At 35.7% G+C, this 19,387-nt stretch overlaps 3 protein-coding genes and 1 pseudogene across 3 annotated transcripts in view; 2 read left to right on the top strand and 2 right to left on the bottom strand.

The window, feature by feature from the left end:
• Positions 1 to 2,208, bottom strand: part of LOC140971330 (protein ENHANCED DISEASE RESISTANCE 2-like) — an 18,252-nt gene extending 16,044 nt beyond the window's left edge. The window contains exon 1 of the mRNA XM_073433546.1: positions 1,787 to 2,208. Coding sequence (XP_073289647.1) covers positions 1,787 to 2,089 — 303 coding nt within the window. The 5' untranslated portion in view covers positions 2,090 to 2,208. The remainder of the gene's footprint in view (positions 1 to 1,786) is intronic.
• A 1,171-nt stretch (positions 2,209 to 3,379) lies between these two features.
• On the top strand, positions 3,380 to 6,062 carry LOC140971331 (uncharacterized). Its single transcript, XM_073433547.1, has 3 exons — positions 3,380 to 4,082; positions 4,686 to 5,608; positions 5,693 to 6,062. Exons 1-3 carry the CDS (start codon positions 3,482 to 3,484, stop codon positions 5,813 to 5,815), a joined length of 1,647 nt encoding a protein of 548 aa, XP_073289648.1. The 5' UTR covers positions 3,380 to 3,481; the 3' UTR covers positions 5,816 to 6,062.
• A 338-nt stretch (positions 6,063 to 6,400) lies between these two features.
• Positions 6,401 to 9,214, bottom strand: LOC140971333 (sugar carrier protein A-like). The gene is made up of 4 exons (XM_073433548.1): positions 8,867 to 9,214; positions 8,259 to 8,578; positions 7,298 to 7,924; positions 6,401 to 6,903 (listed from the first exon to the last, which is right to left on the bottom strand). Exons 1-4 carry the CDS (start codon positions 9,009 to 9,011, stop codon positions 6,496 to 6,498), a joined length of 1,500 nt encoding a protein of 499 aa, XP_073289649.1. The 5' UTR covers positions 9,012 to 9,214; the 3' UTR covers positions 6,401 to 6,495.
• Positions 9,215 to 9,529: 315 nt separating this feature from the next.
• LOC140971332 (transmembrane 9 superfamily member 11-like) lies at positions 9,530 to 12,369 on the top strand (annotated as a pseudogene).
• Positions 12,370 to 19,387: the final 7,018 nt, after the last annotated feature.

Below are 19,387 nucleotides of genomic sequence, written 5' to 3' on the forward strand. Positions count from 1 at the left end.
AAAATTTTAGTATAATTATAAAATTTGTTAATGTTTGTCTACAATAAACATTAATTTCATATGCTTCGATATACATTCATTACATTAATATGTAATGAAATTTGTTATGAATTTTTTTAGGTCTATTATTATAAAATTTGTTAAGAATTTTAGTAGAATTATAAAATTTGTTAATGTTTATATACAATAAACATTAATTTCATATGCTTCGATTTATATTCATTAAAGTGAATATGTAATGAAATTTGTTATGAATTTTTTTAGTTCTATTATTATAAAATTTGTTATGAATTTTAGTGGAATTATAAAATTTGTTAAGATTTTTAGTCGAGTATAAATTCAACCCACATTGTTAGAATAAGAGATACATTCTTCTACTTGTTATGAATTTTTTAACTAACATACTTAAATTATAACATATAACTAATGTTTACACAAATAAATTTTTTATATATATTTACATTCTAATCATATATAAAGTGAATTATATATTATAAATGATCAAAACTCAAAAATATCAAAAATTTCCTACCCACTCGACCCATCTCGACCAAACCCGACCCAAACCCTAAACCCTAAACGAAACCCTAAACCAAACCTCTAACATTATCACTCGACCCACTCGTCCCAAAATCGAAACAATTTACCACCCGCGCGACCCAAATTTAGAAACAACACTGAGTTCAAATTCGACATGAAGTATTGGTCTTTCTTTTGAACATCCAAAATATAAATATGCTTTCAAATCATTATCATCCTCAATATAAATTGGACGAATATTGCAATGTTTCACATCAGGAAGATGACTTAATTTCAATTTTTTTGTGCAACATAGATTCATAATTCTATATATCTCACTTTATATATATTCCATAGAACAAATATCAGAATTCAAAAGAATAGCTACCCACTTACCACTCGGCCATGAACGTCATTTATATATTATAAATAGTATATTATATATATACTATTAATATTAATATTGTATTATGTGGGTCGAGGTGCACTATAAATATTAATATTGTATTGCCCACATGATACAATATTAATATTAATAGTATATATATAATATAGCATGCACACCTCGACTCACAGCAACAACCTGTGAGCACACCTTGACCCACAGCTGCACCTCGACCCACAGTGGGTCGAGACACCTCGACCCACTCGAGACAATAGCCAGAACTAGAACTCTCTACTCACACTCCACTATCCAGACCTAGCACATACGATCATACTCGACTCACACACCATCCACCTTCTCGACCCACACAATAATAAACACGTTCCTCGACTGTAAATACTCACACTAACTCCACTCACAAAAATTCAAAAAAAAAATCAGAACTAAACTGAAACAAATATAGCAATACAGAGCATTCGAGTATATACTAACTTCTCTACAAAGCTTCAAATTTTCAAATGATTTTTGATTATTTTGTCGTGAAGAACACAGAAATAACGAGAATAAATGAAAACTCAAATCGAGGTGGGATATATCAATTAAAAAAAATATTTTTTAAAAAAATAAAATCTAACTAACTAATTAATGACCTAATAAATTAACTCACATAACTAAGAGCAGTCAACTCTCTTTTCTCGATTTAAAAAAGTCAAAATCTCTTTTATTTAATTAAATTTAAAATGAGTAGTATATTTTTTATTGACCCGTCTCTGCGTCTGGGCTAAACCAAAGATAAATAAATAAAACGATAAACGATAACCGCACACAAGCTACCGAAAAATCCCAGAAAAAAAAAAAGCGAAAAAGGGAAACAACACATACCAGGCCGGGATCCTCGTGGGGGTCGCGTTTGTACATCTCCACATACTTGCCGCGGATGAACAAGAAACGGAAATGGCAATACTCATGTCCAATTGAATTGACCCCGAGATGATAAACCCACCCGGAATACTCAAACCTCTCGCGATTGTCGCTGTAGCTCCTGCTGCTGGTGCTCTGCTTACCATTCTGTTTGGAAGAACCATTGTTTTTCCGCAATCTCTCATCGGAGCCAGACTCCGAGCCCATACTCGCTGGTGATCCTGCCTCACTGCCCAACTTTCTCATTACCGGTGCCGAAGCCATATGTAAGCGCCTGCGCGTGAACGTGAAAGATGTTAGCCGGTAGAATCGGGTTGTAATATAAAATGGGAATGGTAGTTGCAGAGGTGGTACGAATAAAGTCAAAGCAGAAAAAACCAAAACAAAGAAAGTCGACTGAACAAGGAATTCGTGTGCATGTGGCATCACTTGGGGATTGTGTGTGCTCTGCGTGTACACGTAGACAGTTAATCTAATAAAAATACACATAAAGCTCTTTGTGTAAAAGATTACTATACTTATTATATTACCGCCGTGTCATATTTTTATTTATTTTTTATCAATTATTTTTTTCAGCTTCGATCCCCTTTCTCAACTTATGTTATCGGACGGGTGGATCAAAAAAATATTATCAAGAAAATTGAACTCATAATNTAATAATAATAATAATAATAATAATAATAAATCTTATTCTTGTACAATGCATTATGGTCCTACTGCAGGCTGAAATAAAGTATTTAAAACTAAGTATTTTTGTTTGTTTATTTGTAAGAAAATATTAGAAATGTAAACAGTCATTTTATTTCAAATAATAAATAGGATTAGTTTTAAAAATTAAAAATTTATCCTCGAAGATTTCATTCTCGGTTTGTTTGTTTATTGTTATTAATGACCTTCCTTTTCCTAGCAAAAAATGATTATATAAATGGAACAAGCACTTTTTATTCTATCGATCGACAAAATTTTGAACAAATTTCACGTATAATATGCAATATCACGTGAATGTTATCAATAAAGAATAAATAAAATTACCATAAAATGAAAAATAAATCATTAAAACTCAAATTTACAATAAAGTATGACATTTATGATTTTTTTTGGTTCGTGTGATAACTTTTTGATATAATTGACTACACCATTAATATGAGTAATTTTCCACATGTACTACAATATTGCTCTAATTAATCCAACATTCTACTTCTATACCGTATTAATTAAACTGGAAATTGGCTTTCAANTACAATATTGCTCTAATTAATCCAACATTCTACTTCTATACCGTATCAATTAAACTGGAAATTGACTTTCAATCTTCAGTCGTCGATATTTTGTGTTTTCTCGATTTGGGTACTTTTTTAGTACCACATTTCCACATGAAGTGTACCACATTTCCACATGAAATGTACCATATTTTGTATGTCATAGTACCACAATTTTGTGGGTAGGGAGTGAACTCAAAGAAATATTTTTATTAGGGATTTTTCACCAACTTCCTCTTAATTAAACTATGATTAGATATAAAAATAAAATAAAATTATTGTCTCTTCCAAAATAAATTTATCATAATTTGATTGATGATATATTATAAATATCAAGATTTAATAATAATATGGAACTTTGCTTATTCTGAAAAATTATAGATGATTAGCTTCATGTATGACCAAACAACGTCAACCCATTGATCCTCTTCAGTCTTCACTAACGACCACTCAGCTCCTCTCCGCCATGGCCTCCGCTCCGGCGACGACTATCCCGCCACCCGCATATGCAGAAACGGTAGATGAACTAACCAGAATCTACAAAACCCTCCCGCCGAGACCCTCAATCGAAGTGGTTGAGGCTGCCATCTCTGTAGTCCAGACAGTGGAAACAGAGAAGGCTCTTCAATTGGAGGACATTTCCTTGCAATCTCCACCAGAGGACGTGCCCCGTGAACTCTTCTCTGTGCTGCAAGAAGTTCGGAAATCCATGGTTCTGTTTCGATGTCTCGAGCAGCAGAAGGAGGCGGCGCACTTGATCGAGCAAGACAAGATTTTTCAGGTGTTTGATGAACTCATCCAGAAGGTTTCCGCGCTGGTTTCTGGGGATGACCATGTGGAGAAAGAATACGATTCGGGTTCTGTTGACGATGAATTCGAAGAAAGTGTTGTGATGATTGCGAAAACTTGCGATGAAGTTGACTCGAAGAGTGTGGTTAATGATTTCAAAGGTTCTTTGCCAAGAATTTCCAAAACAGATGCAATTGTTCCATCTTCAGGTTTGTATTAGATAATTCTTGTTTCCTTATTTATGTTTTAGCAACTCCAGCGTAGGATTTGCAGTTTTAATAACGAAAGGAGAAAGAAAGATTTGAGAACTGTTTATAGGTTGTTAGCTGTGAGAGGCAGGTGGCAGGTCAAATTTCGTGTGCAATTTATATAGAATGTAAATTTCTTTCCGATAAAACATGGAGATTCTGGCTCACCATTTTGAATATACGAAGAATTCGAATCTTGGTTTAGGATTTTGTTAATCATAGCCTTTGGAGGATGAGTTTGTTTCGGGTATTTTTGTATTACTGGCTGAGTTGCTGAAGCAGATAGATAGTCTGTAGTTCACTAAGATTTGTCATAGCAACATCCCTTAGTTCACTGAGATTTGTCATAGCAACATCCTTTTTTTCCGAAATCTGATGTCATGTAAAGTTCTCTATTAAATCTTGATCTAGCTGTTTATTTATATTCACGGCTCGAGTATAGCTTATCTAGGGAAGAAAGGAAATTTTGTTATTCAAGTATTTGTTTCATTCAAATGTGTAGCATAGTCAAGGTATGGTCATAAATGATTTTCGGTGTTAAATGTGTTTCATCTAATTTTTCAGGGAAAGAAGAGGCAGAGGCTGAAAAATTGGATCTGCTGGAGTTGGCTGCAGTAATCGAGAATTCTGCTAGAAAGAAAGCAAATATTTTAGATCTTCGGGGCAAATTGGTAGATAAGGTCGAATGGCTACCTCTGTCTCTTGGAAAGTTATCAACACTGACAGAGCTATATTTATCTGAAAACCGTATCATGGCTCTTCCGACATCCATAGCTGATCTCAGAGCCTTGATGAAGCTTGACGTCCGTGGCAACCAACTTATAAACCTTCCCTCTTCTTTTGGTGAGATGCGTAATTTGACCGATTTGGGTCTCTCTTCAAATATGTTAAAGTCACTTCCGGAGACTTTCGGGAACTTGACCAATCTGATTAATCTTGATCTAAGTTCAAATCGCTTCTCAACCTTACCAAATATACTTGGGAATCTAACTTCTTTAAAGAGATTGAATGTGGGAACAAATGATCTTGAAGAACTTCCTCACACGATTGGATTATGCACTTCACTAGTTGAACTGAGATTGGATTTCAATAATCTCAAAGCTTTCCCAGAGGGAACCGGACAGCTTGAACGGTTAGAGATCCTGACTTTTCACTACAACAGGGTCAAAAGATTACCATCAACCATTGGGAATCTTTCACACCTGAGAGAACTCGACGCTAGCTTCAATGAACTTGAGAGCATACCCGAAACACTTTGTTTTGGTGCAAGGTTGGAGAAACTGAATGTGGGGAAGAATTTTGCTGACCTAAGAATGTTGCCAGAATCACTTGGAGAGCTTGAGACGCTAGAAGAGCTCGACATAAGTGACAATCAAATCAAAACCTTGCCTGATTCCTTTAGATTTCTGTCAAAGTTAACAAAATTTCGAGCTGATCAAACTCCACTGGAAGTGCCACCGATGCATATAACGAAAATGGGCGCGCAGGTATGCCACTTATGTATCACGGTAGTGATTCGGCCTGTCGGCTGTTTCTGCAAACACTGACCTTTTGTATTGTTAATTTTTCAGGCTGCTGTACAGTATATAGCTGATTTTGTTGCTGAGAGGGATGCGTTGGCAAAACAACCTAAGAAGAAAAGATGTTTCTGTTCTTATCTATGCCCACTCCTCTGCTTTGGTGTTGGAAGGTGATAAAGTTTCATTAAGAATAAGGATCTCGTACATATTCGTCTCCCTAATATGGGATTGACGATCCTTATCTTGATAAAGATTTAAGAATCATCCCTTGTGTATGTATATACATTTGATTACTCAAAAAAAAATGTTGTTCTACTGGTGTGCTTGTACAGGAGAGAGCAGAATAAATAGTGGGCATTCATTCCCCTTCAATTCACTTGAGTTTTGTGAACAAAGATATACAATATTGTTGTTTACACGAATATTTCGTTTTTTCGAATTCTTTATTAGCGAGTTTTTCATATTTATCATTTATTTGCGATCAGATTTATTGGTTTGATAAACGAGAGGGACATGATGTAAAAAAAAATGATCAAAAAAATACTTCAATTTTTTTTCTCTAAGAAGCCGATGAAATATAGTCTCCAACATCTTTCATATTTAACCAATAGTATGGATTTCATTTTTTTAAAGCCACCGTGTCTCTTAAACAAATTTTTTATATGTTTAAAACACGTATCACAGGAATACTAACTTGTGAAAAACCTTAAGGGATTTTGCATAAAAAAACACTTGATATATAATATTATACCATAAAATTTCAAATACTGAGGTGCTTCATTTCAATTTAAATAGTGTCATGTTTCAACAAATGATTCAGTACGCTTACCTCTAAATGCATTAGTATTTGTCACCTATAACACAATCCTTTTCCAAAACCAATGTTTTTTCCACAAGAAAATCATCTCTTCTATGGGAACACCCTTAGTCTCAGGCAAGAAAAAGTACACAAAGATGGTCATAATCGTAATCCAGCCTGCGAAGAAGAGGAATATCCCGAACTTGAAGGTACACAACAGGGAAAGGAAGGACTGGCCAATTATGAATGTGAAGAAAAGGTTTACTGCTACCGTTATGCTTTGTCCTGCTGATCGTATCTCTAATGGGAATATTTCGCTCGGCACAGTCCAGCCAAGGGGGCCCCATGACCATCCGAATGCTGTCACAAACAGGCAGATTACTACCACCACTAGTATTGAGTAGCTCTTGGAAAGTTCCTTGTCGCTGCCGAATTTGAGTCCAAGTATTACAGCAACTATCACCTGATTTTGCAATATAAGACATGATCAGGTATCGTCAAGTAAAATCTCAGAACACCAAGGCTATCTACGAGTGTATAGAATTGTGTGTGATTTATATTGTTTAGCTTTAGACATAGCAGGAGCAGCTGGTAGTCGTCCTCCCGACTGACAATATTAAAATTTCACACATAAATATTAGAAAATACAACCCAGACCCTCCCATAAATCTATAAGCCAACATTTAGTTTCCACTCCAAATTGAATATTTTTAATCCGATGCAAGTATGGTGAATCAAGACTAAATGATATTCAATGTCATCTTAACTATGGAAATGTCTTTAAAGAGACTATGCAGTCCATTGAAAATCTTGTCTTTTGTAATTGATTTATAGATCGATGGAATTATTTCTCATACCTGACATACAACCATTTGTATTCCTCCGCTTATCAGCAAAGCTCTACGACCCCATTTATCAACCGTTGCAATAGAGATAAAAGTTGATGAAGCAAGAACAGCTCCCGTCAAAGCTGAAGAGTAAAGTGATGCATTTCCGCCAAATCCTATACTCTGAAACAGGACTGGTGCATAGAAAAGAATGGAGTTTATGCCCGTGAGTATCTGAAAAGTTGGCATAAAAATCGCCATCACTAACTGTGGTCGGTTTCTCTTCTCGAGTATATTTCTAAATGGATGCTCGATGGAATTAGCAAGTTCACTCGCGTCAATTATGTCTTCCAGCTCGGCATGCACATCACTGGTGCCTCTGATCTTTTCAAGAACCTTTTTTCCTTTCTCTTGGAACCCTCTCTCGATTAGACTGTTTGGCGTTTCGGGGAGTAGGATTCCTCCAATTGTCATCAAGATAGCCGGTGCTGCAGCAAGCCCCAAGGAGAGCCTCCATCCCCAAGGACGAAGCTTTTCTGTTCCAAAATTTATCATATTTGCTGTGAAAATTCCTAGCGTAGTGGCCAACTGGAACATCATATTAAGGCCACCTCGCAAATGGGTTGGTGCCATCTCTGACAAATACAGCGGCACTGCCTTCAACAGCAAGGAGAATAAGTGAAGGGAGTTGAAGTTATAATAAATCTTGTTCTGCCAATGAAGTAAGCAAGAACCACCATTCTTATACTATAGTAGGTTCGGACGGGCAGTAACAGTTCCTTTAACACTAAAAAGGGAAACTAATTCGATGGCAACTTATATTTGAAAATTTATAGTTCGCATCTATGTTTTTGAATTGTTTGAATATTAGATATGAAACGCTTTACGAAAACTCTTTTCATGCCGTTTGATTAACAATATTTTGGTTCCTTGATTGCAAATGGGTAAAGTAGTGTACTGTGTATAACATGCCAAAACACATCAAGTTTACCTGGTTGCCAAATCCAATACCAAACCCGAGCATGAGTCGGCCTAAAATGAGCATGACAAGATTTACTGCTGAAGCATCAAGTGCAGCTCCTATCATGAAACTTATACCACCACATATTATACTTCCTCGACGGCCATATCTCCTCGTGATCGGAGATGCAACCAATGATGACACCAAACCAGCAAGATAAAGTGATGACGTAAATGCTGCAAGCTTTTGGTTATTGTACTTGCAGTAATTGTTCTCATGAGCATGCTTCTTGTTTCTGTACACTTCAGGGAAGAATTTCTCAAGAAATCCATCCATGGATGTGACTCCTCCTGATTAAAAACACAGAAAGAATCACTAATTCTGATTATCCGTACATCTTATTATAATTCATATTTATCATAAATTTCGGCACTCGAGTTCATTTTATTCATTTCTCTTACTAAATAAAAAAGGCCCGCAAATAGATTCCTCTGTTTCTCTATCCTCGCCGCTTATATTTCTATCAAATTAAGAATCGCCCAATTAATATAAAACAAAACCCAGAAAATTTCAAAATATTGGGCATATATTTGGGGAAAAAAATCTTTGCAATAACACGCACCCAGCCGAAACAATACCTGAAATCCCAATATCATAGCCGAAGAGTGATCCGCCAACGGCGGCCACAACACAAGCAATGATCACATAACCAGTGACCCTTCCTTTATATTCCTCGGCCCTCTCCTTCGGTACTCCGGCCGCCCCAATCGTCCCGCCCGGCATTGCTGCAGCTGACCTTCGAATCGAATCCTTAGCTGCTCTTCGCCTAAAAGAAGCACGTATTTCTATTTATTTATACAATCTTTAACCGATCCACATACCACAGCTAATAGTCAACATGAAGAATAATTAAAAGATCGAGAAAATTTGTCTTTTATCATCATTTGACTTGTAACTGAGTAATGGCAATTTGTTTCATTTCACATGCATTTGGCAGCTTCCAACGCGACAACTTTTCTTGAAATATATACATAATATACATACACACACATATACATATATAAGAAATATATGTTTTTATCAGGATTTAATATTCGTAGATGTTTTTGAAGAATATTAATATAATAAGAATTATGTATGTATAACATGCCTTCTTAGAATCTCACATCTACAGCAAATGTTTGATTTTTGGAATTTCTCATGCTTTGTTTTGAAATTTAGTGATAACGAAACTTAATATAATTTGAATTTTATAATATATTAAGAAAAGTTATCATTTGAATATTGGAAAAAAAAGAGACATTGGTTAAATGAGTCTCTTTAATTTCGGAAGTCTCGTTTGAGGATTTATCATGAATGGAATGTCATATCTCTTAGATGTTGATGTAAGTATATCGTTCTTCCTCTCAGTTTCAACCCTCAGTTTCTCTGAAGCTGCTAGTTTTCCAGTTTCGCTGTGCTTTTTACCCGCAATTCACTCGAGGATTTGGTAAGATCTCATGAATTTTAACGCTTACTTTCATCTTCATTGTCGTTGAGAATCATTTCAATCGCGCTTTTATTTACTTTTCTTGCTTTTACCGTGCATTATTTTCGTACCGTTTCTAAGGAATTTGTATAAATCAACTAGTTGAAATCTTCTGATTTACATTCCAGATCTCGATAATACAGTTATCCTGCGCAAAAACTGGTTTTCTTTGCGTTTTTCATGATTTCCCCATCTGAGCTATCCAGATCTGCCAGTAAGTGGAAAAGGATGAAATCTATTTCCAAATTCAATACCTTGGTCTTGCTTATTTTCATGGCGTTTTTTCACCTAGGACACGGGTTTTACCTCCCTGGTAGTTACCCTCACAAATATGCAGTGGGTGATGAGTTGAATATGAAGGTCAATTCTTTGACTTCAATAGAGACTGAAATACCCTTTAGCTATTATAGTTTACCGTTTTGTGAGCCAAAAGAGGGTATTAAGGATAGTGCAGAAAATCTTGGTGAGCTGCTTATGGGAGATAGGATTGAGAATTCTCCGTATAGATTTAAGATGTACACGAATCAGACTGAGATTTTTCTGTGGCAAACTAAGCCTTTGTCATCAGAGGAATCAAAACTTCTGAAAAAGAGGATTGATGAGATGTATCAGGTCAATGTGATTCTTGATAACTTGCCTGCTATTCGGTATGTATAGAAGGATGGAATTACGTTGAGGTGGACTGGTTACCTTGTTGGTGCTAAGTCGCAGGATGGCTACTTTTTGTTTAATCACTTGAAATTTACAGTCCTTGTACATAGATACGAGGAACCCAATGTGGCTCATGTTATGGGCACTGGGGATGCGGCTGAGTTGATACCGACAAATGGAAACTCGGGTTCTGAAGCACCTGGGTATATGGTTGTTGGTTTTGAGGTGGAGCCTTGCAGTTTCAAGCACGATGCTGACTCCCTGAAGAAGTTGGACGCGTATGACAAGTACCCGGCATCAATTAAATGTGATGGGAACACACCTGCCATGGCTATTACAGAGAATGAGCCACTGGTTTTTACATATGAGGTGTCAATTGTAGAGAGGGACATCAAGTGGCCATCAAGATGGGATGCGCATTTGAAAATGGAGGGAGCGAAAGTTCATTGGTTCTCGATTCTGAACTCGCTCATGGTAGTCACTTTCCTGGCTGGAATTGTTCTTGTAATATTTTTGAGGACTGGTAGGCGAGATCTGACTCGGCATGAGGAACTCGACAAGGAAGCTCAAGCGCAGATGAACGAGGAGTTGTCTGGATGGAAACTCATCTTGGGTGATGTTTTTCGTGTGCCTACTAATCCGTCCCTTTTGTGCGTGATGGTTGGAGACGGAGTTCAGATTATCGGAATGGCTGTTGTGACGATCTTGTTTGCTGCCCTTAGATTTATGTCCCCAGCATCCCGTGGCACACTGATAACTGGTATGCTGTTTTTCTACATGATTCTTGGATTTGCTGCTGGATATGTCGCTGTTCGGATGTGGACAACCATCTTCAATGGAAATAAAAAGGGATGGATTCAGTCTCATGGAAGGTTGCTTGTTTCTTCCCCGGTATATCCTTTCTCATTCTTACAACTTTGAATTTCCTATTGTGGGGTAGTCACAGCACTGGAGCAATTCCATTTTCATTATTTGTCATACTTATTTTGCTGTGGTTTTGTATCTCGGTTCCGCTTACCCTCGTGGGTGGTTACTATGGTGCAAAGGCACCACATTTTGAATATCCTGTTCGAACTAACCAAATTCCCCGCGAAGTCCCTCCTCAGAAGTACCCATCTTGGCTTTTGGTTCTTGGGGCTGGTACTTTTCCTTTTGGAACACTTTTCATCGAGCTTTTCTTCATCATGTCAAGCATCTGGATGGGTCGCGTGTACTATGTTTTTGGATTTCTCCTAATAGTTCTTATGCTTTTGGTGGTAGTCTGTGCTGAGGTATCCCTTGTTATTACTTACATGCATCTTTGTGTGGAAGATTGGAAATGGTGGTGGAATTCTTTCTTTGCTTCCGGTTCTGTCGCGATATGCATTTTCTTGTACTCTATCAACTACCTGATATTCGATCTTAAGAGTTTGAACGGTCCCGTCTCAGCTACCCTTTACCTGGGTTATTCACTCTTCATGGTCCTAGCCATTAATCATTATGCTCGCAACTGGCACGATTGGCCTTCTTTCATCATTATGGTTCGTGCATTACCTATTTTCTTCAGTGAAGCTGGACTAAACTCATCTTCGGCCGTATACAATTGTTCGAATCTGATGCACAGATGCTTTACAAAATTTTGTTCCTATTTCCTTTTTTTTTTTTTGCTGTATTTGCTAGCTAGTTTACTGAAATTTGCATTGGTGGCTGGATTTTTATTTCATATATGAGGCAAAATGTGACCTCTTTGTCCGATGTTTGTTTTATTGATTTGTATGATTTCAGTATCAGTCGTTCGTTCCCCATTCCTTGGATCTTGAGTTGAGATTTCAGCTTCACCTGCAATCCCTTTTTTTGAGTTTTCGAGTCGAGAACGTATGATACAAGCTCGAATGTACACGTTGAGCGACTCGAGTTTGCACTATATCTCCTTATTTCTTATGCTACTTAAATTGTTATATAGGAAACTTGAGTTTGAATCATTTTTATGTCTTTATTATTATTATTTTTTTTCAATATTATTTTATTTTATTTTATTATTTTCATGCATTGAATTCTTTCATGTACCATATATTGTTTCCAATAATTGCTTTTTACAGAGACTTAAATGATGGTGATGCTTCGTTTTCCATAAATTTGGCGACCGGAAGCTTTTCAATCTCAGGTTTGAAAAACTTGATAACTTGTCAGATGGGTTTTTTAAAGCTCACAATTTATCGAACTTAGTTGAGTATATAATTTAAATTGATTGATATTAGGTTGGACTTGAATATGGGCATATAAGTTTATGTCGAGTAGCTTAAAAAACATTACTCTTAATCTTAACTAAGAGGTCATTATGTTACTTACTTAGGATATCAAATATATTCATTATTATAATTAGATAAATACCAGTCATATAATAGACGATGAACCTATTTTTTGAGATCACAACGTGATTTTTATAAATAAAAACGTACTCTATAAATTACAAAAATATTTTATCTTCGTTTAATTAAAAAAACCATTTTAGTAAATGAATAATTTAGTTTATTTAAATATATCACATTTCAATAAAATGTTTATTTATATTTAAAATTTTTAAATTGCATGATACTACGTCTAGCTCAAAAAAATATCAGAAAAAATGTTTTTAAATTTAATAATAAAAAAATTTAGAAGTAGAACACAAATTTTATTTATCGTAAATTTTTTTTACCGCCGATTAACTTTGGATGTATATGAGTATATGACGCTCCAAAATATCTATGTTAATTAATAGTTTACTAAAAAATAGATTTTTTTTTAGAAAAATAGCTGAGAGGACTTGGCCCCACAAAGGCACTGTGCCAAAGACCACCTCCATACGTGCCGGTTCATGCAACAAAGCTGCCCACATATGCCGCAAATGTCGCTCACGCAACACGTTAGCAAACACCCCACCCTTTTTTCTTCAATTAACCTACGCCCCATCGATTCCAACCAACAAATGCAAAGAGAATACCCAACAAATTCATTTTCCCAATAGACTAGGCAGGCGGTGAAGCAAGCAGTATCACATGGCGACAGGGGCAGCCGGAGACGGACTTCTCCGGGGTATGTTCGAGGGCTGCATCTCCGGCGGAGACATGGGTGTCAAACGGCGGCCGTATCACAAAAATTGCGGATGCGCTTTACACGAATCGCGCGGGAGCTGCAAGCATTCGTCCCGGTACAGCGTCGTTTCCTATCCCATCAGGCGGTCGTGGAGCGAGGGCTGCCTGTCGTTGATGGGGGCCGCTGGTCAATCCTCGCCATGTTCCTCCCCCAACCCAGCCGTGGGTGGGATCAAGAGGGTGCAGACGCAATTGGTGTTGTGCAAAGAGGAAAACGAAGAGGTGAAGACGGCGAGTGTTTGAATTTTGATACTAGCAAGCTTTGAATTTTTTGTTTTTTGTTTTTCCTTTACGAGGATGTAATTTTTCAGAATAATAATTCGTGCCTGGTTTTTGGATACAAACGCAATAATGTTTGCATTAATTATTCACATCAACCCCAAAAAAAATTCATGTTCGGAACATTTTGAGAAAAACTAAAAAAATTCCAATGAGGTACTCAATTTATCTCTATACATTTATTATTTTATATTTATATAACTATATCTAAATAGATAATTTATCAAAGATATATACTTGAAAACGGAGAATCGTGGGATGTTGAATTATACTAGGGTAAAGTGATGGACAGTCCCCAATCTAAACCAAAGTTTGCTTCAACTCCCTGGAGAGAGAAAAAGGTCACAAATATACCCCTATTACCCTTTTTCCTATTTTAAATATTAATTGATTCCATTCCCGCGCTTTCCTAAATGGTATCAGAGCTTTAGGTTGATTTATTTCAAACACAAAATTTATTGTTACAAAGAAACGAAATGTTTGAGGAGGAGAATTTCGAAAATTATGAATCCGAACTTAGGTTCGAGAAAAATAATTAACAAGAATTATTCCAATATTTTGGAATATAAACAAGGGAATCTAACTATTGTTAGATATCAGAAACAGAAAGGGAAGCATCAGCATCCTCAGGTAAACTTATGATTCAATCTAATAAGTTTATGGAAATTATACCAGATTCTTCTAAGCTCTCTTTAGATCTTAGAGAAATTCAGAAAACAGTACAAAACTATGGTAATATGCTATATTTTGTACCACAACGAGTTGAAAAAATCCTTGAAAACCAGGAAGAAATTCTTGGAATATTAAAGGATATTCAAACAAGAATTCAGAAACTAGAACAACAACNAATAATTCAAAAAAAAAAAAAAAAAAAAAAAAAATCATGTTCGGAACATTTTGAGAAAAAACTAAAAAAATTCCAATCAGGTACTCAATTTATGTTTATACATTTATTTTATATAACTATATCTAAATAGATAAGTTATTTTATATAATTATATCTAAATAGATAAGTTATCAAAGATATTAAAATCATCAACATAAGAAACACTACTAGCCCTGCGACCGGACGCGCCAACCAATGACCATATAGATCTGTTAAACCAGGGATCCAGCTTTCCAAGGCAAGCCAAGGGTGGATTTAGTGGTCAAAAGCTAACACTATCCTTGCGCATCTTTTGATGTGGCACATGACGTTTGACATGGAACTCATCGACAACAACACGTCAACACAGTTATAATAAATGAGGAGAGACTACCATGTCCAACACCTATCTCTATGATGCCCTCTTATTGCCTCGACTCGATAAACTTGTTTCGATGTCCATGTCCAATATCCAATTTCTTGAAGATAAAATGTTACGTTCTGTAATTGTTGGAGTGTAATAATTATGTTTATTTGGAAGTAAAATCAAAACATAATGTTTAAGTTGATGTACAATTTAAAATATTAGAATTGTATTGTTTTCATTAACTATAATTTTCGATAAAACGACAAATGCTCGATTCTACAATCGGTATCAAAGACAAAGTCACGTGTTCGATTCATATTGATAGCAAGAAGTATAATTATTGAATGATGAATTTTTGGAATGCAATAATTGCTTCTACTTGACATAACAATCGAAACGTGTTATTTGAGCTACTGTATAACTTAAAAGATTAGAGTTGCACAAGCTATAAACAAATGCTATGTGTCTATACCATTTTAAAAAATCAGGAGGATCTCTTTGAATTTTATTTTATGACCTCATTAACTTTAACTTCATGGGTCGGTATTTTCTATGAAAGTAAAGGGAAGACTGGTTTCAATGTCCCAACTACATGTCCTATATTGGTGTATTTATTTCACATGGAAACTTCACTTGTAAGACCTTTAATGTCGCTAACTTCGTGACAATGAGGCCATGTCTTGACAAAGATAATCTACTAGAAAGCATTCGTGATTACAAGACATGGAAAGAACAGATGATTTGCCTGTTCGAAAGCCAAGATTTACCGGGTTTCGTAGACGACAAAACCCTGCCTTCCCCGCCATCTGATCATGGAGAATCTACGGAGAAATTCTGGAGAAGAACAGACAGGCTTATAAAGGGATGGATTTTAGGTTCACTTGGGGGGGTCATGCACTTCACGCTGTGGTGGGATTGAACAGTTCAAGAGAAGTTTGGTTGGAGTTGGAGAACGTATTCGATATTCATAAAAGAGCAGATAATAATGAAGTTCGAAACCCGCTGACAACTGATTGGAACGATGAGAGTAATGAAGATGGGACAGTGGAGCTTCTACCAGAGGCAGAGGCATCGAACAATGCTTTGGATCAGGGAAATATTGTTGACAGTGGTAAGTTATGCATGCATCAGTTACCGTTTCTTGATTATTTGGTTTGAACTTTGAACTATACATAGGCTGAAAATATATATATGCAGGTGAGGATATCAACTCGTACTTTCCGTTGTATAAAGCAGCATTGAGTGGTGATTGGAGTGAAGACAAGAAACTATTGGACGAAATCAGAAAATGAACCATGGCCACTCTCGTTAGTTTCCCGGAAACACTTCTGCAAATAGCAGTGGAGACAGAAAAATCAAATTATTTCGTGAGGAATTTGTTAGAAATAATCCCTGAAGATGCCCTGGTATGGAAAAATATCGGTGGTGACACTGCTTTACACCTTCCTGCTTTGGTTGGGAATACGGAAGCTGTGATCATGCCGGTGAATAAAAACCCCGAGTTGCAATATATCATCTGAATTTGTTTGTGAGTATGAAAAAATGTTAATTTGTTTGATTCAAGATCGGTGCCAATTGAAATTGTGAATATGTACTTTTGACGTCACAGATTTGGCATTGTATTTGGTGAACAAATATCCGAATATGGCTACATTAAAAGATTGTGAGAATGATGCTTTGTTGGAAATTTTAGCTGGAATGGGCTCTTTGTTCCTCAAGGGAGAGAGTTTGAGTTGGTGGCAAAATTGGATCTACTCCGGTAAGTCTTTCTTTCTTTCTCTTATAAAATTAGCAGTATCCTTGCATGATAATTGAATAAGAAAATAAAGTAGAATAATATCAAAACTGAAACTATATATAAAGTCTGACAAGATTACCAGTTGCCTACTTGAAGAACCAAAGTCTTACTCCTTAGTTTCTCTGAGTATAATCAATTCAACGCACACTCATTGGGATTTAAGCCACGTTTTGCGTTTGCCGCTAGTAAAACCATAAAGCCCGTGTGATTTTTGATAGAATAGCCCGTTCGTATTTATGTCCCTCAAAATTTTTGTACTTTGTAACTACTTCCTTTGATGTTTAGGCACTGTTTACAACCTCTAAAAAAACTGATTCTTCACTTTTCAACTTTAAAAAAAATCAGTTATTGTTTTTGTTTTTCTTAATCCCAAATTTCACTTATGTTTATGTTCAATTTAATTGAAATTCAGAAGTCAGTCACGTGTTGATTCTGGTTATTTCAAAATGGTTATGGTATTTTGGAAAATGAATAGAAAATTTTCTAATATTTTTCTATAATCTAATATTACCCTACATTCATTCATACCATCAAATATTCTCTTTTGCAAAACACTTCAAATTTGTTTTTTTTTCCATATTTTATTAAAAAGTTAGTCCTAAAATCACTTATTTGCCAAAATTTCACGTTAATATTTTTTTCTCAACTTTTGAGTTTTATTTTCAAGAATTAACCATTTTGATTTTTTTTCCACTTCTTTACTATCTATAAATCGAATTACTTTCTAAAAGCATAATCTTTTACACACACTTCCTTAATCTAGTTGCTCTCTCATGAATTGTTCCTTTCATTTTTTTCAAATAAGAGATTAGGAATTGGCTTAATCCTCTCCTCGACACTGGCGGCATAAAAATCAATCTCTCGTGTCCTTTTTTCTAATTCCAATCTTCATGTAGTGAGATCTACATTCAATCAATCTTTGAATTACTCTTCATTTCATGCGGTCTCCCTGAACATTGCCAAGGATTACATTCACGGTTATAGAGAATTTCATCAGCAACCGGCAGCGTCGGATTGAACCTTTCGACCCATCTTCATGTTTACTTACGAAACCAGTTATGTAATCAAGACACCACATAAATGTATGAAGCTATTTTTATTTTCCTACCCTATTTCGTCCTCAAGTCTTATCCTGGAACGTGAAGGTATACCTTTGGCACCACCAACATCGAGAAGTCATTAAGTTTTTACTAAGGTCCACCATTATTGTCATTCCTGTCACCTAAAATGTTCCATGTAAGAATTTGTTAGCGAATCTTCAATTATACAAATAAATGGGCTGGGAGAGTGAGTTCCCATGCAACACCCTTCAATTCTTAAATAAGTAGATGATATCAGGAACAAATTTAATTGGTATACCATCATATATAAAGGGAGTGGTACTTCAGGTAATAAAGAGGCACACACAGAAATCATCATCAGTTGATTGTGATGATGTAATTTCAACTAGGACACCTTGTTTCTCACTTGACAAATTTGATTTTGATTATCGAATTATGAGTATATTCTGTGTCAAGAGAATCAAGGATAAGAAAGTAATGCATCAACAAACGCTTAAACTTGCCAAATGCTTATGCGAAAGAACAGCGTCTCTGCCTTATAGTGAAGCTGAACCGACACACACAGTGGAATTCATGAGCTCGATGAAGTGATCGTAGATATGTTTACCGCGGCTGTCTGCTAAAGATGTCGAAACAAGAAGCAACATATTTCTCTTGGCAGCAAAAACCCTTCTCATAAACTCAATCTTGTTTCTGGTGCAGCTTTGCAAATGCAACGTGAATTACAATGGTTTAAGGTAAATAATTTCAGCCAAACCGCAAAGAAGTTCAAAATTTCATAAGAAACTTTTAAAACTTGCAAATACACAAAATAATTCTTATACATGAGTATCCCTCTAAAATTTTAATTTGTTGTATCATCTTACCGAGCTCTTGCCTATTTGCTCAAGTACACTTCATTATTGTGGCTGAATACTTCATTATAATTGCGCAGGAAATGGAAAAATTTGTACTCGATCTATCACCGTTACTTCATATAAGGCTTTTGCTCAACCTTTATAACTATCATATAACTCATTCGTTACAAATATATATAATGAAAAAATATTGGAAAATCAAAGTTTTCAAACAAACTTCTTAATTTATCCTTATTTAAATTCAATAAAAAAATAGTTACACGTTCTCCAATATTTAGTAAATAAAAAGAAAAAAAATGTAGAAATTACACTAAATATTTAAAACGACCGAAAAAGCAAATGTTACATATATATTTGAAACGGAGNGAGAGAATCTCAGACTGATTTCCATACTGGTGGAGGTTCACACCCTTCGGGAACAAGGACAAGGAGAAATCAAATTCCCTTGCACCAAACCCCCTATGGGAAAACTGTTTTAGATCCTATACATCCTTACGGGGTTATGCTTAACCTTGATGTATTAGATTTCAAAAACAGAGAAGAACTCATAGATGATTGGACATCTGCTATGAGAATTGCAGCAGGAACACTTGATCTCAACAGAGAAGGATTCATTAAACTCCTAGAAATAAGTCTTATG

Source organism: Primulina huaijiensis, chromosome 2 (assembly GCF_012295235.1).
Source record: "Primulina huaijiensis isolate GDHJ02 chromosome 2, ASM1229523v2, whole genome shotgun sequence".
NCBI classification, from domain to species: Eukaryota; Viridiplantae; Streptophyta; class Magnoliopsida; order Lamiales; family Gesneriaceae; genus Primulina; species Primulina huaijiensis.

Bases quoted from the DNA above. Each gene is read 5' to 3' on its own strand.
- LOC140971331 (XM_073433547.1), top strand. From the start codon at position 3,482: ATGACCAAACAACGTCAACCCATTGATCCTCTTCAGTCTTCACTAACG. The intron at 4,083-4,685 runs GTTTGTATTAGA...CTAATTTTTCAG, and splicing joins TGCAATTGTTCCATCTTCAG to GGAAAGAAGAGGCAGAGGCT. The intron at 5,609-5,692 runs GTATGCCACTTA...TTAATTTTTCAG, and splicing joins TAACGAAAATGGGCGCGCAG to GCTGCTGTACAGTATATAGC.
- LOC140971333 (XM_073433548.1), bottom strand. From the start codon at position 9,011: ATGCCGGGCGGGACGATTGGGGCGGCCGGAGTACCGAAGGAGAGGGCC. The intron at 8,579-8,866 runs GTATTGTTTCGG...GTTTTTAATCAG, and splicing joins CTATGATATTGGGATTTCAG to GAGGAGTCACATCCATGGAT. The intron at 7,925-8,258 runs GTAAACTTGATG...TTGCTGTTGAAG, and splicing joins GTATTGGATTTGGCAACCAG to GCAGTGCCGCTGTATTTGTC.